This window comes from Phoenix dactylifera, chromosome 16 (genome assembly GCF_009389715.1).
Source record: "Phoenix dactylifera cultivar Barhee BC4 chromosome 16, palm_55x_up_171113_PBpolish2nd_filt_p, whole genome shotgun sequence".
Taxonomy (NCBI): domain Eukaryota; kingdom Viridiplantae; phylum Streptophyta; class Magnoliopsida; order Arecales; family Arecaceae; genus Phoenix; species Phoenix dactylifera.
In genome coordinates this window covers 4,937,899-4,963,484 of record NC_052407.1, presented here as the reverse complement: position 1 = coordinate 4,963,484, position 25,586 = coordinate 4,937,899, and the positions used below count along the sequence as shown (strand labels likewise).

The 25,586-nt window shown below is 39.2% G+C and overlaps 1 protein-coding gene across 3 annotated transcripts in view; it reads left to right on the top strand.

Annotated features, from left to right (window-relative positions):
- The window catches only part of LOC103713672 (CSC1-like protein RXW8), a 30,572-nt gene extending 7,407 nt beyond the window's left edge, over positions 1–23,165 (top strand). For all 3 annotated transcript variants that reach the window (XM_039114313.1, XM_026807186.2, XM_008800678.4), the window contains exons 6-11: positions 2,225–2,419; positions 6,010–6,308; positions 10,055–10,331; positions 10,654–10,929; positions 21,805–22,038; positions 22,756–23,165. In XM_039114313.1, coding sequence (XP_038970241.1) covers positions 2,225–2,419; positions 6,010–6,308; positions 10,055–10,331; positions 10,654–10,929; positions 21,805–22,038; positions 22,756–23,037 — 1,563 coding nt within the window. In that variant the 3' untranslated portion in view covers positions 23,038–23,165. The remainder of the gene's footprint in view (positions 1–2,224; positions 2,420–6,009; positions 6,309–10,054; positions 10,332–10,653; positions 10,930–21,804; positions 22,039–22,755) is intronic.
- Positions 23,166–25,586: the final 2,421 nt, after the last annotated feature.

Here is a 25,586-nt window from a genome sequence, read left to right as displayed (position 1 = left end):
ATATGTTAGTGTTTGATCCTATATGAAGACCTTTTGTAGTACTTCTTTTCATGGTTTGCTGCAAAGGACGGTACTGCTCAGTATGGGGCATACCATATTGTACTGGTAGGGTACCGAAACATAGCACATCCCCCTGTACTACATACTGAGGTGGGTACCGTACTGACACTCGGTATGGGTATTACTAGTGGGGTATTAGTATAGGTCCGGTGCTAAGACTGCAAACCATGTTTATTTTTTTTAAAAAGAAATTAATATGATTTGCTCTCTATTAGTAATATGTGGTGAAATTTCATGGACAGAAGTTCAGAATCATTCTTACCAAGCTTATTTTGCTCTTCTGTATGCTGCATGGTCGTGGTTTTAGTGGTATGTCAAATAAGAAATTTAGAATTGGATGGATTCTTATGCATTCTTTCAGTAAATTTTAACTTTCCTGAGAGTCATATCTATAAGTGTTTGTTGCCTGGTCTTTAAAAGCTGAACCAGTCTCAGACGAAAGGTTTCATAGTAAAGATATGTGCAGACTCTTGGTCGAAGAGCATGAAGAGGGGATTCATTATCTTTTCCGTGATTCCATGTTTTGCTTTACCGCCTGATGGCTTTTAGCGTTTAACTTGATACAGTTAGAAGAACATGGGTATGGAGAATTTGAAATTTTGTCACTCAATGAAGTTAATGAATCTTCTGTCCTAAAATCTCTCTTACATAGTTAAGTCTCAGTTGATTTAGGTGCTTCTTCCTGTACTTTGGGGACATAATGCTGGAAATTTTCTTAAAGAGATTAGCCTTGTCATATCAAACTTGCTTTTAGTAAATCTTTAGCATAGCCATAACCATCAATCCTTGTTCCAACTATTTAACTTGACACCTTCCACATAGGTCAACATAATGTCTTCTGATGTGCTTTTAACAGTTGTAATTGTCATGGAAAAAAATTAGGATCTTTGATAGGAAGGAAATGATGGTTCTAGAATATTTAATTAGGTGAAATCAAAAACTTTAGAGTTGTTTGAGTTAGAAGACTTTTGATTGTGAATATAAGGGTAGAGTTTGACACTTGCTTTTGGGAACAGCAAATAACTTGCAACAGTTTTGATAGATGCTTCTGTAGGGCACAGCAAATAACTTGCAACAAGATATAACAGTTTTATCAATATTCTGTTTGAGAATGAACTAAATCCATTATAGAAGAATTAATTTTACTTTGTTTAATCTAATGTTGCACCTAGACATAACTTTGCTAGCAAACTGAATTTAGCACAAAGTACATGTGATATAGATTGTTTGACTTTTATCCCTCGACTTTTTGATTCCACACTCTTTTTTTGTGCTCATATTAGGTGTACGGAGGTGTGTGCATCATTTATTCATGTATTTAGCTGATTACTAGAATTCCACTATGCAATATTTATTTAGACTTGAATATTATGAGGAATGATAGGAACTATAATTTTTCATCCGCACAGTTTTAGATTTATGAGCATCGACAATCCAGAAGACAGTTAAGCTGAGGTTAGGGGATGTTTGGTCGACAAGTTTGACTGAAACAATTTTTTTGTTTTTTTAAAAATAAATTGAGTTTTACAAAAGTGATTGTTTGGTTGCTTTCCATAAAAATCGTTTTGCCAAAACTGGAAAAATAATAAAACCTGAAAAATGACTTTATGAAAAACAGGTTTCCTTTATTTCATAAAACCCATTAGAACCATTTTCTATGGTTCTATGTTTTAGAAAAATGCACAGACAGCCAAACAGCTTTGCAGTGCTGCTGAAAAACAAATATGCAAAAATCTAGTCAAATTTTTAAATATTTGCATGTTCTTTTGATATGGCACTAGACAATATCGGTATCTGATGTGGATGGATGCAACTTTCAAGGATGTATTTTGATCTTTTTTTGTGGTTAACACACTAGAGTATTCTTTTTTCTTTAGAAATTCTGTACCATCTTGCAGGGTGCACTGTGGATCCTTTTCAAAGGAAGACTATCATGTATCAAACTAGCTTTAGGTTTTTGGGTTGTATTTTATGAGTACAGACTTTTGCACCGAAATATGTTTTGCTTACTATTTTCTTTTTCTTGGACTGGATTTTTTCTAGCATCAAATATGATACAAATTTGTGAATAACTAAATTAAGAATCAATTAATATCATTGCATGGATGCATGCAATACATCTGACTCTATCTCTGTCAATGATGATTGATTCTGTAATTTGCAGACAAATGCAGAGAAGGTTTACAAAAAGTTTGTACACTTGAAAGATACTGATTTTGACCAGAGACATCGACCTCATATATATAGATGCAGACTTTGTGGGGGAACGTCGAATACTTTCCAGTTATATCGTAATGAATCTGATCTCAGTGTGAAGAAAACTGATCTTGGCCATTCACATTCTAATACAGAAGAGAAGGTTATACTTACATTATGAGCTGGAATTTCTTTGCTCTCTTGATGCATAAATATATTTTGTGTGTTATATAGTATGACTGGTTGCTTTTTCTCATGTATCTGCTGTATGAAATCATGTTCTGTAGACTTCTATTTGCGTAATCTGTTCTCTTCATCAACCTTTGCTGTAGTGGCAAAAGACTTAGAAATTTGTGACTAATGGAAGTTAGGTATTGCAATATTAAAAGAAAAAACCTGTGAGTGATTGACACATGATATGGTATTGTGATAACTTGCTTGAAGGACAAAGATAGTAGTTATAGTGGTGATAACATGCTTGAAGAACAAAGATAGTAGTTATTGTGGTGATAACATGCTTGAAGAACAAAGATAGTCCTGGGATTTGGAGCAGTAAGAATGTTTGAAAGAAGCACATGCTTTCTAAGAGAATTTGGATGAAGTTCTGAGAAAGATATTAGGAAAATGAAGGAGGATTTTATTGTAGGTAGGTACAAATTTGAGACAAATCTTTGAGTTATTATATAGATGCCAGAAGTTTTGGTCTCATTGCTGCTTTCTTTTCATATATATAGCATTGGTTTATTACTTATTTTGTTAAGTTTCCTTGCCTTTCAAGCATGGTATGCTGAATTGGCCCATACCGGACTGGTATGGTACGGTGGTGGAAAACGGTGGTGAAAAATGGTTTCGACTTCTTTGGGGCCGGAACCGAGCGGTACAGAGGTGTACCGATGCGAAGCGGACTGGTTTCCACCGGTACGCTATTGGTACCGGGCTTGTATCGATGCGAACAGGACCAGTTCTCATTGGTACATGCGCCCGCGCGTGAGGAACCACGTCTGCTTGCCCGCGTGCATGGGGAACCTATTTAGGACCTACGTAGACTTCCATGCCGAGGCGCCGGACCAAGTGAGGCTCCTGCGTCGCAAGGACCCATGGACCAGATTGCTGGCCCAGGTGCCAGATTTGGGCAGCTGATGCAATTGGAGGGTGGCCAACCCTTGGCTGACTCGCAAGAATAGTGGCGGAGAGGGCCGCGATCGGGCTATGCACAGCGCCTAGGTGCAATAGTAGGGGCGCCAGTAGCAGCGTGTGGGACCAGCCTCTGCGCGCCCGTCCAGCCGCCCGCGCACACGCTCGCGTACTTGTCCAGGCCACGGGTTAGCGACCAACGCATCCGCACTAGCAGGCCTGGCCTGCCTGGGCCGCACGCAGCAAGCACTCGAGCGCAGCCCCAAGCCGCGTGCGAGGGCAGCATGCAATACCTGCGCAAGCGCTCATCCGTGCGCCTATGAGAGCCAAGCCAGGTAGCAGAAGACCCGTGCGCATGGAATCCACCAAGCATCTGCACGCGCCAGCACAACGAGGACCCACGCGTGCTGGACTTGACCCAACGTCCATGCGCGCGAACTAGTCATCACAGCAAGGGCCCGCGCACTGGACTCGTCCTAGCATCCATGTGCACGTGTCGGTCAGCACTATAGAGGGCCGAGCGCATTGGATTTATGCCCTTGTTTGCGTGTGTCGACCAGCCGGGTTGTAACATGCACGAGGGACTTGCCACACCAGTCCATGCACAGGCCACTTCAATAGATTTCACTAGTAGCCCATGCACATTAGACCACTTCAATGCCCACGTGCGCAACCACCTCAGTAGAATCAGCAGATCGTGCACAGGTCAGCGCACGAGCCAGGCCAAAGTGGACCACATCAGCGAAAGGATAGAACTAATTCTATCCAACCAGCCGAGGTTTGAACCATTCAAATCACAGCCAAGGGTGCACAACAAACTTTCGAAATTCAAATCTGGGCGCCCTCAGCCACGCTGGTTGGATGCGCCAGCTACAACACAATCCAACAGAATTTAGGTGGCAGTTCAGATCTAGCCTTATCCTAGGCGGCCAGCCATCCTTATCCCACCCAGCTCTGTAGCCTATAAATAGCTTTGAGGGGCTGCAGTGCTAAGTATTTTCAGAGAAGAGTTCAGAGTTGTGTGAGTGTCCTCTTGTGAGGGTCGGTCCTAGGCAGGGTACGCCGTACCGACGTACCGGTGGGCGTTGGTATTGGTCCGGACTGGTACAGAATCGGTACCACTAGTTCAACTTGGTTCACGCATCTAAAAGCTCTCCAAAAAAATTTGGAACCGGTACGGGCCGGTACTGGGCCAATACCGACCGGTACGGGCCGGTACGGGCTAGTACCGATTTTTAACACCGAACCAGATCGGTCAGAGCCGGTACCGGTTCGGTACAGGCTGAGCCGGCCGGTACAGGCCGGTTCAGCATTTCTTGGCCCTAGGGCTTAGGCTAGGAGGAACTACATCAGGTTCTCGCTAGATTAGGTTAGCAAGGGGATCATTCTCTTCTTGCTAGATTGGGCTATTAGGGATTTCCTACAAACCCTTAGTAGATTGGGCTAGTGCGGATGCCTTGTTATGCCCCACTAGATTTACATTTCAGCATTTGTCCTTTGTTTATCTTCATTTGAGTTTGAATCAAGAGCCATTTTGCTTCCATAATTCATCCGTCTGAGTGCATGATTCGGGGGGGGGGGGGCGATGTTGTGGGGCTCGGGGATCGTGAGCCCTCATTAAACCCGCGCGGGTGCATGCCCACATGTTGGGCAGCAGACCGGTTCGGCACCGGTACGAACCGGTCTGGTAGGCCACTGGTATACTTACCGGTACCGGTTTGGCAGACCTTGTTTTCAAATGGCTTGTTTCTGGATATAGATGGAATATGAATATCTATTTTCCTGAAGGACATCTAAATCATCGTCTATTTTAGCATTATGAAGCTGTTTTGTCATTGGGATTGCGTATTCAAGATAATCTATGAGCAGACGGGATTTTGATGCTAGATGAATTGCATGGAAGAGAGGGATTGGGGAAGCTTTGATTCCCTTGTACTTACTTTTTTGGGATAAAATAAATCACCTTTTTAGTAGATCACATTATCCTGGAAAATTCAGGATTGTGAAGGATTGGAGGCCAGAAAAACCCTCCAAATTCTCCCCAGCATGTCCTTTCTCACCAGAAACTTTCATCTGGTGATAAGGTAAATGTGGCCTTGCACTTTCAGTATCCAACCAGACCTTAGGATTCGGTATAGCATGATTAACATATATAATCAGTGCTTATTGACTTTTTGCCCTTTAATATATATCTTCATGAGTTAATATATTCAGGCTGCTGTCCAAAGTGAGATGGAAATTCCTGTAAAAGTTTCTTGTTCTTTTTCTAGCAAGTTCAACTTCTTATAGTCCGCCAACAAAAAAGCACAAAATCAGTTTTTTTTTTTTTGGCGAGATAATGTGTATAGGAATGGAGTAACTTAAATAGGTTGAAGCTTCAAAATCTTAAGATGTCACATTTGAAGAAAAGCATTTTCTTGGATCAGACAGCACGCAGTTTATGTATCTCCACACGAACATTTACATGTATGCACATGTAATTAGACTATTACTTAATGGAAAACACTGGGTTTTGCTTTTGTTTGCACAGATTAACTCAGATGAGGTTATTACACGTGATATTTTAATTGGAAAAAATACTGCAATTGCATGTTATTGTTTTTTGAATCTTCGGTGCAGGAATGTGCTGCTGCTTTTGTTTTTTTCAGAACTCGGTATGCTGCAAGTGTTGCTTCACAAGTTCTTCAAGCATCAAATCCGATGTTGTGGGTCACTGATTTGGCTCCAGATCCACATGATGTGTATTGGTCAAATCTTTGGCTACCATATAGACAGCTTTGGATTCGTCGGATTGGAACTCTTCTGGCTAGCATTGTTTTTATGTTTTTGTTTCTAGTCCCAGTCACATTTGTGCAAGGATTATCTCAACTAGATCAATTGCAGCAGAAGTTCCCTTTTTTAAAAGGTATATTGAAGAAGTAAGTATCATATCATTTTTCTATTTTTATGAGTATGCAATCTTCGTACGGCTCTGGTTCTTAATATTTGAGTTCTAGCAGCCGGTGCCTATCATGTGACTGAATAGTAAACGAACTTTATATGGAAAGGCTTCCTGTGTCCTTTGAATTTAATTAAAAATCAAGTAGCTTAATCTTTTCTTCTGTTATACATTGCCTTTTTAGGCTGTGAATATAATCAACCAAGCCAAGTATTTCAATAGTCATAAATGTTCTGAAGTTGAAAAATCATGCAGGCTTGTCCTCTCCAGACATTTAATGAGTGCATTGTTCCCTCTTATCAGAATATCTCATAGACTAAATTAACGCAAGTACCACAAGTTGTATACTCAACTGCATTTGTCAACACTTCAGAGCTTGGAGGCATTTGATGCATATTGTTGGGAAAATGAAACTATTTTTAATTCACGACAACAATTTGCTAGGATCCAATAACTGCAGCTACAGCTAAAAAATCTTGGAAAGTAAGACATGAGGGATAACTACCTATGTCAAACATTTTCTAATATTTATAAAATGAGCACTATTTGAATAAAGTACTTCAAATTTTCATGTATGGAAAATGGTATGACCATATTCTCTGTTGGTATAGAAAAAGGATGGTATCTAACATTATATTGTGATGAAAGAAACTTATTGGTAATTCATACTCCTTTTTGATCCTTCAAATCAAAATTTAGTGAGTAAATCAACATGTTTATCAGGAGGTGGTGAAAATGTAACTCTTCTTTCTCCAATCTTCTGTTTGTTTTTCCTTAATGATGTCTTTCTTTATCTTGATTTATATATAATGGAATTCTTTTTTCATTTATATGCTGTTGTGTTTGATCTTCACAATCAAGAAAGTGCTACAAGTTTATCTTAAAATATTGTAGGACAAGTTATCCATCATGACTGTCAAGGAAAATTAATCCATAATCCATATGTCATGTATATGAATTTTGATTTTCTTGATGTAGCCATAACACTGAGAAGGCTCCTTATTCCAAATATGCAAGGTGGGTTTTATTAGCTTTTCTTCACCTCTTGTCCCTACTAAGAGATATGCTATTTTAATGCAAGCTTGTTTCTTTTGTTCTTTCCCCATTTCTTTTTTAATATTATGTCCGCTACTTTCCATTAACACTTTCCTATGTTCATATAAACTGTAGATAACTTAAGGAGTTATTAAGGAAGCACAACTTATATCATTTTATCTAGTTGCTGAATGATTTGTCTTTATGCTTCATGAAAACTTGATTCTTGGGGATTGCAATGGATCATTTATGGATTTCACCTCACTCCTTGATTTGGGAAATGATGGACACAAATGTAAAGCTTTATGGCCATTAGAGAGAGGATTGAGTTCCTTGCAAGTTAACTTCAATCATTTTCTGTAAACTTCAGTCCTGTGATAAAGAATGTAGGCGTTATTTATTTAAAAAGGCTTTAAAATTGAGTGGCTTTTAACCCCATTATAGAGAGTTTATGAATGACAATTACTCTATGATAACATGTTAATAATTTCCATTACTTCTCTATATTGTTTTAGAAGACTGTAAGCAGTAGATGAGTGGATAGGGAGCGACTTGGCACCTAGGTCCTAGGTTGGTATGTAGAGGTCAAGGTGGAACAAAACTAATAAACTATAAAAGATAACAAATATAAGGAGAGAACTTAAAAGTAATTGTAATTCAACCAATAACGTATAACATATAAGATGTAGTAGGTCAACAATAACTACCAACATGGCCACACCCAATAGCAATTATTAATTGATTCGATCCTCCCTAAACAGAATGTTAAGGCAGGCATTTAGGTGCAAAGTTGTGAAACTACCCAGGGGAGGCCAAGTGGTGGACCCCCTAGGTGGTCTAGGCTGCTACTTAGTGACGGATGCCTTCCAAGCTTTTATTGTAAATACCTTCAATCATGTGCATAAATAAACATGTGCATATCATATATGTAATCCTTTTTTTCTAATATTGGCATCATGAGACCTATTTTTCATACTTAAAATGTTCGAAGACTAAAATCTGCTAGAAGAGAGTAGCAACAATGTTGTTTCCATTACAACAACCAACAGGTTGTAGAACATAGCCAACACTTAGCAAGAAGCAAGAGAAGGGTAGAAATCAGTAGCGAGTAGGATTCAGGGCCACAACCAACAATCATGAAGGAGGAGGCGAGCTAAACAAGGGCTAGCAAGAAGAACAAAACGGAAAAGTTATATAAAAAGGAAAAAAGAATGGTCAGATGAAGAATGGGTAAGGAGTAGAAGAAAAAGAGAAAGCATAACTAGAAAGAGAAGAACAAGATGAAGATTGATCTAAGGAAGAAGAAGACATAAATTATAGACAAACTTGCCACTAGTGTTGGCCACTGCAAGCATTGTTGCTACTCGAGGCTGCTGGTTGACTTATCGGTAGCTGCTGATAAGCCTACTAGTTGCTACAAGGTTGGTAGTGGCCTGCACTGCCCTCTTTTATTTCCCACATGGGCTTTAAAGAGGAAAAGAAAGAGGGAAAAGAAAACCTTAAAGCAACAGGGCTTAAGCAGGCTTGACCTATGCAACTTGGCCAAATTAAGCACCTAGTGTCCGTTTGACACCTAGGGAACTGCTTTCGGCAACATTGTTTAGACGGTTTTGCCTAGGTTACCAAAGGCAGCCAAATTTCTAAATAGTGCTTCTCTAGAAGGCTATGTTTCTGAAAATAGACATTGGACCTCATAAAAATGTACAATGAGAATTTATATTTTGATTGAATGATCATTGATGTGGATCATGGTGATTATATATCACCGACTTGAGTCAAGCTGAAACCAGATTGGATACGGATTGGATATCAGTATATCCATGTCTATAATTGTTCTATTTGGCGAATATAGATACGGATGATGTTAGTCGGATGCAAAAATTCATATCCATATTTATTTTAATTAGATACGGATATAAATTGGATACTGAGAATATGGATACAAATATGGATATAAGTCGAAAAATTAAACTTTATAACCACAAAATCAAGGATATTACTAAGTGGATGGAAAATCAAGTTAATAGCATGTTAATGTGGTCATCTATTTTTCTTAAGAAGTTTATGAGTGCTATATAAAATTAAACAGGGTTACAAATAGAATTAGATATTTGGATACAGATGGGGTTTTGTCTATATCCGTTTGACGAATATAGATATGAATATGGATATAGATATTGGTCGGATACTCAAATTTCTATCAATATCTGGATAGATTCAGATACGAAAATGGATTTGGTCGGATGTTATCTGGTCCACTTTCATTTTTCTGTCCATGCACAATAACACAACCTTAATCTCCTTAGCAAGATGGTGTCGCAGTTCACAACTTGAGTTGAGAAGGCTCTATAAATAGATTGAGGCATTGAACATATTTTTGTGATTGACTGTCAACCTACCGACATTTCTCCCACAAAGTATGCCGATATTCATGGCTCAGCCGAACAATATTTCTCCCACAAAGTATGCTCATATTCATGGCTTATGCCTTGGGCAGGCTTGAAGCAAAAAATGCCTAATCTTTTTTCTTTTTGCTGCAAATCAACTGCTGCTTTTTCATTTTCATTTTTTATTTTTTACTTTGTCTGTTTAACTAGTGTTTTTACTGTCTTTTTTCTAGAATATCCTTACCATATAGTTTCTCTGGGCAGCAAGCATCTTACAAATGACTTCTCATATTTGCTTCTGCAGGACCTTTGTAAGCCAACTAGTAACAGGATACCTCCCTAGTGTCATTTTACAGTTATTTCTTTATATTGTCCCCCCTACAATGATGCTATTTTCTGCCTTGGAAGGACCTACTTCTCATAGTGGAAGGAAAAATAGTGCATGTTTGAAAGTCTTGTACTTCACCATCTGGAATGTATTCTTTGTCAATGTTTTGTCTGGATCTGTCATCAGTCAGCTGAATGTCATATCTAGTCCAAAGGAAATTCCTACGCAGCTTGCTAAAGCTGTACCAAGGCAGGTAATTGTTATTCTGGATGTTGAAATAACTAAGATATGGAGCCTGACTTATAAAGATACCCCTTATATATTACTACATCATTCTTTATTATCTACTCCTTATTAAGAAAGGAATTTATATCTCTAGTGTTTTCCTCTTTGACTGCATGAGACTTATGATAGATGACTTTGAATTTGATCCTTTTGATGCTCATACTTCTATTCTGTTTATTTTTTTCTGGTGCAGCTATACTTCATGTTGACATGAAAGTTTTTTTTTCCGATTTTCTTGATATTGTATATAGTTATTGATCAAAGACTTATCTGCCTCTTGATGGATGCAGGCCACCTTTTTCATCACTTATGTTCTGACTTCAGGTTGGGCAAGCTTGTCTTCCGAAGTAATGCAACTCTTCTCCCTTGTCTGGAACTTCTTTAAGAAATATGTATTTGGGGGGAAGGATGACCCAGCTTCTGTTCCAACATTTCCTTATCACACTGAGGTGCCAAGAGTTCTCTTGTTCGGACTACTTGGATTCACTTGTTCGGTGCTGGCACCATTAATATTACCTTTCTTGCTGGTGTACTTTTTGCTTGGTTATGCTGTGTATCGCAACCAGGTGAGAGCTTGTGTGCACCATACCTTATGTTAATTGTAGCCATGTAGACGTCTAGAGTGCATAGAATTTTATAATGTGTACAATACTTTTTATTTCCCATACTTGAACTTCCTTTTTTTTGGCTAATGGTATTTGTTTTCTTTTCAATCTATAACCCGTAAAATTATGTTAGTAGTTGTGCTTTTTGTATTTTTTCCTTTTGGGGTTGCAGCAGATTCTTATTTGCAGCACTTGAATGCATAAAGAGATAGATGTTTTCTTTTTCCTGTGTTATTCTAAGATGATCACCTGTTGATCTTCATCAGCTATATGGACATAGATCTTTGATGGAGAATGCCCACAAGTTTGTAACATCACAAGGGGATTCTTTGCTTACAGATCATTGATTTTTCACATATTGTTATCTTTGCGTCTTACATCATCCAACCCTATATTTCCTCTTCCTCATGTTGATAATATGGTATCGTTTTCTCCCCCTCCTTAAGTTCAATTTTTTGTGAGATTATCAACTCCTCTAAATCTTTGTAGCATTTCTTTTTTTACAATTTATAACCTTCAAAGTCCTCCAAGATTCTAATTTCACCATCTTTCAAAGCACAACCTTTTATGATTGACCACCCAAAGGACCCTTGCATTCCACTATTTGATTTTCTTGTGCGAGTGCTTCTCTCATACTATCTTAATGTGTTTAGCCATTTGTTTTGAGAATAGATCATATTCACTCTCAAGTTCCACTTCACCTCTTAGATAATGTTTTTCAGATCGATTACTTCTAGCAAGGTTCATTGAACTGGTATTGAGATCCTGACCAGCCAGCTATCGGTTCGGTACGATATGGGTACGTACTATACTGATCTAATGTGAGTCGAAGTAGGGAGAGGGAGAGGGAGAAGGAAGAGAGTTAGGAGAGAGGGAGAGGGAAGGGGGCCCACGGTGAATGGGGGAGGCAGAGAAAACCCTAACCCTACCTAGGAGAACTAGGGGTGGGGAGAGAAGATGAAGGGGAGAAAGAGGGACGGGGAGAGGGGGGAGAGGGAGAAGAAGAGGGAGGGAGAAAGAGAGAGGTACGCATCGACAATGATCCAGGGCGCCGGAGTCGGCATCGACATCGGCATCAATTGAGGGCGTTGATGTTAACTTCAATCAATTGTGGTGGCATTAATGTTGGGAATTGATGGAGGCTTTGCCGTTGGGTACTAGTGGAGCTTCAAAGCTTCTATTATGGTGGAAGAGGGGAGAGAGAACGTGAGAGAGATAGAAAGGGTGGGGGGCTCGGAAGGTTTTTAAGGATCGAATCATCTCGACTGGCTGAACTGTCCTGGTTCTTGGGCGGTTCAGTTTGGTATGGACCAAATTGTCTGATCCAATGTGGTTCGGCGAACCCTGACTTCTAGATTCTACTTCCAAGTTCTATTTTGATTCTTGCTATTCCTTTTCTTCTGTAATTAGCACTCTCTAAATGTAAGTTTGCACCTTGTTCTTTCATTTTAAGGGGCAAAAATCATTTTTTAATGAACTTGATTTTCTTGTGCAAGTGCTTCTCTCATACTATCTTAATGTGTTTAGCCATTTGTTTTGAGAATAAATCATATTCACTCTCAAGTTCCACTTCACCTCTTGGATAATATTTTTCAGATTGATTACTTCTAACAAGGTTTGTTGAATTGGTATTGAGGTCCGTACCAGCCAGCTGTCGGTTCGGGACAGTACGGGTACGTACTATACTGATCTGATGTGAGTCGAAGTAGGGAGAGGGAGAGGGGGGAGAGGGAGGAGAGGAAGGAAGAGAGTGAGGAGAGAGGGAGGGAGGGAGAGGGAGGGGGCCCACGGTGAACGGGAGAGGGAGAAGGAGAGCGAGGAAGAGAGGGAGAGGGAGAGAAAATCCTAACGCTACCTAGGAGAACTGGGGGTGGGGAGAGAAGATGAAGGGGAGAAAGAGGGACGGGGATAGGGGGAGAGGGAGAAGGAGAGGGAGGGAGAAAGAGAGAGGTAGGCATCGACAACGATAAAGGGTGGCCGGAGTTGGCATCGGCATCAATTGAGGGCGTTGCTGTTAGCTTCGATCGATTATGGTGGCATTAATGTTGGAAATTAATGGAGCCTTCGCTGTTGGATACTAGTGGACCTTCAAAGCTCTTATCATGGTGGAAGAGGGGAGAGGGAGGGAGAGAGAGATAGAAAGGGTGGGGGGGAGCTTGGGAGGTGTTTAAGGTTCGAATCGTCTCGACCGGCCGAACTGTCCCGATTCTTGGGCGGTTCGGTTTGGTATGGACCAAATTGTCTGATCCAATGTGGTTCGACAAACCCTAACTTTTAGATTCCACTTTCAAGTTCTATTTTGATTCTTGCTATTCCTTTTCTTTTGTAATTAGCACTCTCTAAATGTAAGTTTAAACCTTGTTCTTTCATTTTAAGAGAAAAAAATCAATTTTTAATGAACATATACCAAGATGTATATTATTTCTAATATTTTGCCTCAATTATTCTTTTTTTTCCTTTTTTGGTGAATTGGTATTATGCTATCCTATATAATACATCCATGATAATCAGTGTATAAAGTATTCAAAAGCTAAGTGGGGGCCGTAGAAGTAGAAGTCCTGAGGGTAGTCCCTGTATGATTGGCCACATAAGTCTCAACCCAATTTGCCACGTTGTTCACTTCCCTATAAACATGTGTTTCCTCAAAAGAATGTAGGTCGACAATCATTTGCCAGCAATCCTGTACCAGTAGGTGGGAACCACCCTCTAGAGGTGATGAGGCCAATAGCCATTTGATGACTGTCAAAGAATCCCCGCCCAAAAAATTGTGTGAGGCACCCAAAATTTTTATAGCATGTCAAACCTTCCCATGTTGCTTGTAGTTCTACCATTGAAACCGCAATATCAAATACCACTGTGCCTGCAGCTTTAAATAATTCTATGGAGCTCCTGATCAAAAAGCTTGAACCACCATAAGTACCTTTGTTCTGAACACTGCTATCAAAGTTGATCTTGAGGAAATAGAAGGGTGACTCCCAAGAAGAGCAAAACCTGCTACAGAAGAGCCATAAATTTTCTCTGTTGTCAAAGATCCTTCCAGAGCAGTCACTTGGATGAATTCTTGAGCCTGGGTATAGGCCTTCATAATAATCAATCTGGAACTTTGAATCACATTTTGAAATGCATTTGTTTTTGGCCAACCATATGTGATAAGCTATTAACACATAAGGATGCCTTCAGACCTCCATCCACTACTAGAAGAAACCCCTTTAATAGTCTGTAGAAAAATAAGGGAGAGAGAAAGAATAGTAGACGAATTCTGAAGGGAGGTTCGCCTGCATACCTGCATCTCCAATCTACAACCTAGAATAACATGAGAGATGAATTCCTCTATGCCGGGACAGAGATCACAATGGGGTGGTATATGAAGACCACGTTGATGCAAGATGGCACGACAAGGGAGCCATTCCCATGTTGCGTTCCACATGAATAATGCAATCCATGGATGAATGCCAATCCTCCATACCCAATCTGTGCTTCAAGTTGCAGGGGGTCTAGCAGAAAGAGTTTGTATAGGTCTGACGCCTTGACCTTTAGTCCAAAAGATAGGCCCTATCCGAATTTGTCTGTGCTGTCACCACCAGGGATAGCAATGGCAAGGATTCCATTCACCATCTCCTCTGAGAAGAATTGATGGACTATTGGGATATTCTATCTCCTCTTATCAACCATCTTAAGATCCCTCACAAAAAGACAATCAAGTGAGCTAGTATCAACAGGTATAGGATAGCGTGCCATAGGGGTGGTCGATAACCACGGGTCATAAACCACATCAATAGAAGCACCATCATCGATACACCGTTTGAGATTGGACCAAACAATGTGAGCATAGGTGTAGATCTTTTTCCAAACTGGGGAACCACTTCAGATGTTTTTTCAAACAGGGGAACCACTTTGAGGTGGAGAAGTAAGAGCCAAAAGAGACCAAATACCATATTTAACCCTCATGAACGGACACCAAAGACCCTCCTTCAATAGCATAAATCTGGCTGCATGTTTAGCCATCATTGCTTCATTCTTAGCAACTGGAAAGTGAATTCCGAGACCACCATTCTGGGATGGTTGGCAAACGTAGTCCCAAGCGAGTAGATGCACCTTTTTAGACGTATCTGAAGAGCCCCATAAGAAATTCTTGACCATAGCTTCTAGTTTTAGTGAAACACCCTTAGGGTTAATAGAATTAGTCGTCAGATAAATAGAAATAGCAGACAATTATTCTTTGCTTATATTCCTCCTTTTTAAGATCAATTGTTCTCTAGTATCTTTTCCTCGTGATTTTTAATATGTTCCTTTTTACCTCCAATTTGCATTTGATTGCTTACAAGTGCTGTAAAACAGGCCATAGCCCAATTGTTGCACTCATCTAGTTCTCGCTATTTCTTTAAAACATTTAGTGGCATTCTTGTCATTATCATCGAATCACTCTAGTTTTCATTATGTTGCATATCCAATCCTTTCCATAATAGTATGTTTCTAGCTACATGCCCTTTCTGTTGACTTGACTGACTTACATTTTTATCCTTCGCTATTCCAACCATTATACATCTTTTTAGAATGAAATAATGTCTTGAATTTTATGGACATTTCAAAAGGAACATACCAGATTAAAAAAAGAGTGAAATTGTATGCCAACAATAATGTTTTCACAGATAGATTAAGTCAAACTACATTAATTGACAAATAGGATGTGCCATGCCAAAAGACTCGAATTTCCCCAAATTTTGAGATCTGACCATCATAGTCGAGACAAAGTAATATTAAATTCAATATTCCTCAAAAGAAACCATGTGATTGAACATGGCATAAGTAAAATTTATTGTAATTTGTAGCTATTAATAAATATAATCACAAACTTAACCATAGTCTTTATTGTATACAATACAATACCTTCAAATATACAAATAAAATGCAAACTATGCTCCTGGTGTTGCTTCAATAATCACTAGATCAGTTACCAAAAAAATCACTAGATCCAAAAGGCAACTTTTGAGTCACAAAGTCCACTTCAGAAAGGTAAATTGTAGCCCCTCCACTTATCACATTGAAAAATTTTTATAATAGGTAGAGTGAGCTAACAACTTGGCAAATAAACTTGATCATGGTAATGAATTTTTCATTGAAGACAAATGACCTTCAAAATTTAAGATAGATTTAATTTTTATTGGACATTTTGAATGAAGGTTCAAGGAAACCATTTTATGTTGATTCACATAATTCGTTGAATAATTGTTCAAAATCAAATGACCAAGACACAATTTATATCTCAGATAAACTCTTATATCCACAGTTTTATATTTCTTATAATGGTTGAATTATATCCATGAGGCCATATATTTTTTCACCACTAATATAGATGCGGTTATACACATATACATACATAGATATATGCATATATACATATCCATAGATATATATGGGCACATATATTATATTTTAACAGATGTCACAGTAAATCATGATTGTTGGTTTATAAAGGTATTGTGGGAATATAGGTAACTGGTTGCTACTGGTTGCATTTTTATTCTTTTATTTCTTTCTCCCCTCTTCCGTCTTTTCCATATCTGCGTCACTTGTCTTTCTTCCCTCTTCCATCTTTTCCACACCGGTCTGTGCTCCACTATGATCTTGGTGCCAATGGTGTTGTGGACAACATCACCCTTGGTCGCGCCAACGATCATCGGCAATGATCTTGCTGTGGATAGAGCTGAAACTGAGGGAGCCCTCGAGGCAAAGGGTGGAAGAGTTGTTGACACCTCCGAACACTGTGATGGTCTAGATTAGAGGCTGCTGTTAGCTTCGGTGGTGGCAATGTCTCCAATGCAATGTCATTTGAGTAGTAGGAGAGGATGATCCCATTGATGGAGAGGAAGATGACATCAACGATGGTGTTGTCGAAGGTATTGAGAATGTTAGATCAGTAAAGGGTAGTTGTTGTTGTGGATTTTTTGGGATGATGCTAGATGGAGGCAATAGAGAGGGATGGTCTGAGTTATTAAAACAGGAGATTGAGTTCTTAAAATAGGATAGGAGAGGAGAGGTGCATAGAGCATGTGAACTGAAATTTTCTTACTCTTTTAATTTTAGTTATTGTACTTGCCATTTGATAATTTTCATTAAAATGAGCAACAACTTGTTTTCAAAACAATCACCTAGATTGTCCATGAATAAATGAATTACCCATATTAACTGAAAAAATGGTAATGAATTTTGTGGAAGCATTATAACAAAATCCATAAAGAAGGTGGGCCTTGGTGCAATGGTAAGTTTGCTCAATTGTGACTTAGGGATCACGGGTTTGAAACACGGAAATAACCTCTCTGTATATTGGGATAAGACTATGTAATCTGAGCCTTCCCAGACCCCGTAATGGCGGGAGCCTTGTGCACTAGGATGCCTTTTTTTCTCTCATTGTAGCAAAACCCATGTACATATATATTCTCATTGGAAAGTTGGATAGGGACATATAATTCCTCATTGCTAACATAGATAAGACCATATAAGTCCTCACAGTTAATGCCGTTGAGGCCATATATATAGAAGGGCAATTACCCAACTATGGTCCCGATGACTTGGGATTGTAGGTGGGGGGTGGGGACGGACCAAACCTTTGGTATGCTTTGCACAAAATTGCTACACCAGGACTCCAACCTGTGCCTTTGTGCCTGTTAGCCCAAGTTTTTTACCATTATACCAAGCAATGGCCACTTGTGAGGCCACATATATCTTCACCGATAAGTTAAATGAGGCCCCATGAAGTCTCGAGATCCACAAATACCACTTGGCTAATAGTCTATATAAATCCTCATTAATAATTTGAACTAGACCACATATGCTACCTAGCCAAAGGTCCACTTATGTCCTTGTTGGTTAATAGATGGGGCCACTTATATCTTCAAATAATTTGGACGAGGCCACTCATATCTCATTGTTCCACCAAATGAGACCATTCATACACTACTGCAGCTTGGGAGCTATATAAGTTTTTCAAGTTTGTTATATTTTTTAGGTTCAATAAAAGTTCACAAATGCCTTTCAAACACTTGTAGTCTCTGATGAAAAATAGATGATGCAAATTTTCTAAAAGAAGAATATTTCCATAATTCATATAATTCAAAATATCAACTCAAAATCTCATATAATTCATAATTTCTATATCAAAACCAAAACGAAATTTCAAATTAACATAGTAGCAAACTCTCAAAGAAGAATAAATCAAAACCTTTGCAACTACTTATGGGTTCCAATATACAAAAAACTTTAAAGTAGAAGCTAATAGTGGGGTTTGAAATTTCAACCCTAAGTTTTAGAAATAATCCTAAGGCTTGAAACTTTAAAAGAAGATAAGCTTTAAAGCATGGTTTGCTGAACCAGTCGGAACCGATCGGTTCAGCCTATACCGTACCGGTGCCGGCCAGCACTGGTACGGTAAACGGCTCCTTGCCAGTACCGGTGCGAACCGGTGCGCACCGGTTCAAGCCTGGTACCAGTGCGAACCGGTCCGGTTCGCACCGGTACAAGCCCGGTACCAGCACCGGGGAAGAAGAAGAGGAAAGAAGAGGAAGAAAGAAGAGGAAGAAGAAGAGGAAGAAGAGAGAGGAGAAGAAGAAGCCTACCTCCTCCCTCGGGCCGACGAGGATCACCCGTTCTCCGGTGCGGTTCCGACCCTTCTTTGCTAGTAGGAGAAAGGGGGAAAGTGAGGAGAAGAGTAGAGGAGAGAGGGGAAGAAAGGAGAGGAGATAGTTCAGAAAGGAGAGAAGGAGAAGGGTCGGGAAGAAGAATAGGAAAAGGGAAAAGAAAAAGGAGAGGCCCGCGCATGGGGCAGCGCTCCCGCGCCCGGCGCGCGCGAGTGGGGAAACGCGTCCCCGACTCGCGCCTGCGGTGCAAACCGCGCGTCCACGCGCAGGGAATCGCACGCGCACGGTTCCCCGTGCGGGCTTTCCACGCGGGGCAGCGAGCCCACGCGGGGGGCTTTTAATGCCATAGAGTGGCATTTATTGCCACTCTCTGGCCAAACGCGTCTGCATGTTTTTTTTTTTTTTTAAGCGGAACCGGTCTTCTCCGGCATTCGGTCGGTTCTGCGTACTTTGCTTTAAAGTGATACAAGATTTACAAGACATAAGAAGAAATGATAAGCTTTGAAAACTGACAAGGGTTTAATAGTTTTCGAACAATATTTAAGCTTGGAATTAGCTATTTGAAAAAAGAAATAAAACTTAAATTCGAGAGATGCAAACAGGTTATTTACAAGGTAAATCATAAGATTTCTAAAAGGCCATGTCGTTTGAATTTGAAATCCACACATATGCTTGAATCTGACTACTTGACTCAAAACTAAGAAGTAAACTTAAATTGCTAAAGCATGGTTGAATGTTACTTACCTTTAAATCCCATGAAATAGAAAAGATCTAATCTAAACGACCCACTCCTCTTTTTCCTCCTAGGTTGGTTCTGTCTTATATTTGTTGATTGGCTAGGTAGGTTGGCAAATGAGGTGGGCCAATTCCATGAATTCCTTTATTTCTATTTACTTTGACTTTATATGTAATTAAGGAACAACCCTCTAGTTATTATTTATTAAGAAAATAGTCAGTTTAAATTCCTTAACAATAGAATGTTGATTTTTAGCTCTAGCTCAAAATCCAAATTTTTGGGGTCATGAAAAAATTTGAACTTTTGAATGCTAAGGTATTTCTTAAGATTTAAGGACTCATAAATTGTATTGTTTCCAAATATTGCTAAAATCTAAAAGTCTGGTGAGAAGTCATAAATCTTAGACTCCCATGCATTTTACCTTAAAGGACACTAGACAACACTTGCAGCTTTAGGATACCAATTCATTTTCGAGTTTTGCATACGTACGTTAGTATGTATCTTCATGTGTATAGGTTGAATATGATGCCTTAACCATGACATCCATGGTACACAAAGGGGGCAAAGTGCAACTAAGATCGCTGCCAAGCTTATATACAAATAAATTCTGGAAGTTGAAAATGTGGATATATGCATATCATTAAGATTCTTTGAACAAACATGATTTTATCTTTATATCGGCTTAACAAAACTTTTATCTAGTATTATTGTAATAGTTTACTGCTGCTCTTTACCTTTTCTGAATTTCAACTCTATCCTACGCTTTTCTATAAATTCTTTTCGCAAGTACAAAGTAGATGTGCTCTCTCCTGATCCTTTTCCTTTCAAATTTAGCCAGCATATATGAGCACCCAATCAATGCTGTTGGCATAGGCTAATACACGATCAGTGTCATGAGCATTGTTAATACCTTATAGCGTATGTTGATAGCTGGTTGGCATTTCAAAAATAGTGGCCTTTGCCTTCGTTCTCCTTTGGTTGGCCTCTCTCCTAGAATCAGATGAATAAATCGTAATCACTTTTATATATTTTTTTTCAGAAACTAAAGTTTCACTTAAGTAATTTAGTATGAGAATATAGAACTATCATTCATTATTTTATAGGGCAGTGGCTCTCTTCTTAGTTTTGAAATGAATAGGTGAAACATCATTACTTTAATCATTTGATTATCATATCACTCAATTTTAGATCCTTAAATTTGATGGAGACTCCATGAATATATATGTGTACAAAAGGCGGTAAAACCCTCATGCAAGCACCACTCAAACTATCTGCATACAGAAGGTTTCAGCTCCCTTGGGTGGTTAAGAGTCCCAAAGAGTTGAACCGCAAACTTGCAGACTGCCTTGTTAACTAGTCAGCAACTTGGTTGTCTTCTCCATAAACATATGTAACTGAGATATAGGATAAACCTTGTGAGGCCTTCTAGATATCATGAAGAATAGGGAGATAGGGGATTTTAGTTTCCTGATTAGATTTTATCCATGACATCACTGTACAAGAATATCCCTTGATCCATAGGCAAGAGGCTTCAAACATAGCAAAAACAGCCATGACACCCTCCCATGCACCACAAAGCTCTGCCATAGGAACAAAACATTGAATAATATTCAATCTAGACACTCTTAAGGGCCTTACTAGTATGGTCTCTAATTATCCAAGGTCTACAATCTCTGTACCAGGTACTGTATCGGTACCTTAATGGTTTGGTACGGTATGGCACGCACCTGTTATAGAAATAGCCCTCCAACTATTTTTCTCATTTAATCTTGGGACGTTTCAATATGGGTTGGTACGCACCTCGGCACACCTCGGTAGAGGCGGTATAAGACGGTATGGGGTTTGTGCTGACCCAAACTTGAGTTTTGTACCGGCACCCACCCGGTATAGTATGGTATGCCCTGTACCGAGCGGTACATGGCAGTACATCAATCCATGCCGCAACCAAAGTTCACCTTTAGATAACTTGGCTGCAGGAGATAACAAGAATCAATAATAGATGAATTAAATGGGCTGTAACCAGCAGAGGGTCCTTAGTCAAATAGAAAATGGAGGGAAAAGGTTGGAGATCTAAGACCTTTTCTTAGACCCATTAATATTTTAACCATGCCAGATAGTGTCATTGTGTAGGGTTGATGCATCTCTTACCAGCTCAATAGAGATAGACTTTGTTGCCCTGGTATGAATACTGAGGTTTCTGCATCATGCAGATTGCCCCAATTTTGACAGTGTTTCTAAAGTCAAGTGTAAATGTATTTTGAATTTCACATGAAACCAATTACTTCTCCATGAATCTGTTTTAAATGATCATCACAACCTCTAGTTAAATCTTTGGATTGTAAACTGCCTACTTGATCTTGTTAGCTGGCTTTTGTTTCTCTGAGCAATTTGTGCCAAATGAGTATCATTTATTACTGAAATGGACTGAAGATTAATTATGCATCTCCTGATCTGCCAAATTTGCAGCTTCTTAATGTATACTGCTCAAAATACGAAACTGGGGGACTACTGTGGCCCACTATGCACAACACAACTGTCTTTTCTCTGGTGCTTGCACAGATAATTGCCCTTGGAGTCTTTGGGATAAAAGAATCATCAGTTGCCTCAGGCTTCACCGTTGTCCTAGTGATCCTTACACTCCTTTTTAATGAGTACTGCAGGCAGCGTTTCCATCCTGTATTCAAGAGTTTCTCAGCACAGGTTGGTCCAAGTTCTTGATTGCAATCAATACTGTTCATTCACTGAAAGAGGGGGGGTTCATGCTATAAATAGTCTAAAAATGCAGCAGGGTTCTCTAGCATACCATCCTGTTAGCTCCTTATTGATTGGAATACTGATCAGTTTTTTTTTTCAGAAAAAATTTAGAAAAAGGAGACCTGGTCCAAGTTCTTTATTGTAATCGATACTGTTCATTCACTGGAAGAGGGGGGTTTCATGCTATAAATAGCCTAAAAATGCAGCAGGGTTCTCGAGCATACCATCCTGTTAGCTCCTTATTGATTGGAATATTGATCAGTTTTTTTTTTCAGAAAAAATTTAGAAAAGGGAGGGCGTGCCCCCCTACCCAGCCACCCAGGTGTAGACGTGACTTGAGTCCAATTCATTGGGTGCCACAGTCCAATGACTTACCAACTGCACTAGTTGGCACCCACAGCAAGCAACTTATTATACTTGCTTAGTTGCTTTTCCCAATCCAAGGAGTAATTTAAATAGGTTCACGTCATATTACCTCTTATAGAGTCACAGCAGCGTAATTGATTCTCTAAAGCACTGTTTTGTTTTTTGGGTTTTGTCCATTAGGTTGCATTAGATAATCCAAGTTCTCTGACAATATAGGCTGGCAAGTAGTTGGTGCTTAAATTAGATACCAGTGGGATAGCAAATTTCCTTTTCTGATTAAGGTGCTGGTAATGACAGGATCTTATTGAGATGGATATAGAAGATGAGCAGAGTGGAAGGATGGAAGAAATTCAACAACAGCTGCATCCAGCTTACTGTCAATTTCCACCTTACACACAGGATGTATGTGATGTAGAAATTGAAGGCCCAAGTGATGTCGATGGCCAAGATAGCTCTAGAGGTTTGGAAAATGATTTTTCTCACCCAACACTCCCTGGGTTTCCACTTTCTAGACTGCGGAGAGCTGTTTCATTGCTCAGTATTCTTGTAAAACTTCAGAACAGAAGGTCATTAAAGTAAAGTGCACGGCCTGTTTAGGTCATCTAGGCACTGTGGTTTGACTATTTGAGGGCTCTCATCTTCTTGTGTGTATATATATTTTTTCCATCCCTTGTGAAGTTGGTTTCTTAATCTGATTAGTGCCTATAGATTTTTTTTGGCTAAAAAAAATTCTGAGAGATTTTTTTCAGAGGTATTATATAATAAAAAGTTACATAGTTGATTTTTCTAAAAAAATTATTCTGCAGTTAGCCTCAAATGGGAGGGTTGAATGTGTTGGTTATCCAATATGAAGGTCAAAAGCAGGCGTTATGAAACCAAATGCTCTTTTAGTAAATAAAGAAGCTGTGAGCCAAAAACAAAAAAAGGCAAATGAAGAATTCCTAGATTATACTGAGTTTTAGGGACTTGCATGGCGTCGGGTTCAGATAAGTGGCGGCGAGTCATGTCAAAAACCACCCAGCCTGAAGCCTACTTGCCTTTGTACCCAGAACTAGCCTTCCCTTGGTCCCAAAAAAACAAGGGAAGCTCATCTAGGTTCGGGTTAAGGGCTTTGCTCAGAGTGCATATGCGTACGCCATGATCCATGGATCTCTAGGAGACAGACAAGAATCCAGACCTCGTACAATTAGATCCTTGTTGGATGACCTGAAGCAAAACTGATTGCTTCAGGCTGGCTGGTGGAAGTAAGTTTAGATAGTGGCCAAATAGACTAGATTCAGGTTAAATTCCTCAAGATCCAAAACTCTGGCGACAAAAGTTTCCATTCCCATCCTAATTTCAAACGGGGCGGGTAGGATTCTCGTCAGGTAATTTCTTATGATAACCCCTCACGCAGACTGATGATTTTATTTTAGTTACAGGCAAATGTTTTAGAACTAATAAACTCTGCTCGCTTGCTCTTCATAGGATCCAATCGGATTTGACAGGTTTCATATGAAATAAACAGGAAAAGCTTATGAGACATTAAAAAGTGAAAGACAACAGGCAAATTAAAACAGACGGAAGCATACGTTCCAAACTTTATGATGATGACAGTCGTATAAAATTGGTAAACCTTTTTATTTATGAAAAAAATGAAGTTGGTGGACATCACATGCATGTAAAAGATATATCCTAAGGGACAGCTTTGAAAAGTTTAGTTCGATCACAAAAAATGTATCTAAAAACCAGGCCGACTTTTGATATTCGACATTTAACTCAAGGTTTGTGATCCAACAATATTCCAACCGGGAATTGAAATGATCCAGGCTGATTTTGAGATAGTAAACTTGGGCGGATTGGTGGGTTTCTGATTTGCTTATAGCTTTGTATCAGTATTTTTGTTCTAAGTTGGAATTACCCAAAAAACGAAAAAGAAAAGACTGACAATGAAGAGTTTTGAATGTAGAGCAAGAAAAGTTTTATGAAATAACAAGGGAAAAAAAAGGACGAAGAGGGAAACAGAGTAAGAAAAGTTTTATGAACGTGGGGGAGTTGTGAGAATTTTCAATGCAACTTGATGGGTTTTAACAGGTTTCCCACTTTTACGAAGCGATTAGCTGCATGCTCCTGTATGTGGAAAGCAAACTATATATATTTCTTACTAAGCGATTTGGTCCTTGCTATGTTATTGAATCTAGCAACGCTTCAGTATTCTTTTTTTTAACATGTTATTATCTAGTGCTTAGTTTTGATTGACAAAAAAGGCTTTCCTCATGCACTTCTACCTTCTTTCCGGTCATAAATAAGCACTCTCTTACACTTTCACACAGATCCTAAACAATCCAACCAGTAAACAATTCATGCCTCAGCCTATCAACTCCAACTATGGGTCATCTATGGGTCTTTTTCTGTAACAGAAAAGTCATATGTCTTTCTTTATATCTGAAGGCATGCATCTATCATCATGAAGGGCACTGCCAATGCAGATCATAAAAATATATTTTAAACATGAAGGTACTAGAATGACCCAATGAATCACCTATATCCATAGTTGTTACAATGGACTAGCTTCCTACATTCATTTGGTGAAGGGAGTTGGTCCTTGTGGAACTCATGGTGATTATGAAAGTGGATCAAATCTCTTTTATAACTTACAATCATCTTGCTTGATTTGTGCTCCTTCTGTGTCGCTTCTCACGCCATCATGCGTCGCTCTTTCATTGGCTTCCTCTCCTCTCATGATGTAATAGTTCCAATATAGCTGTAATGATGATGATAATAATAATAATATTAATGTTAATGCTGCCCCTTCTCTATCTTACTCTGTTTGTCTCGACATGATTAATTCATTTGCACGTAATCGAAAGATACTGAGCAAACATAATAATCAATTAGATTAATCCAAACAACGACATTAGGAAGGAAATATTCGGCGAACTATCTTTATCCATCTATGCCACCTTTGACAACTCGATCCGGGCCACTACAACAGCTTCTTCTTGGAAGAGAATCATTAACAAAGGCATGGCAAGTCTTTCTTGTGACAACTACTTGATTAATGAAATCCTTGGTTGATATGAAAGATGTGGAAAGAGGCTGCTAATAGGTGTGTGTTAGCTGCATCAAAATCTAAGCATACTTTACTC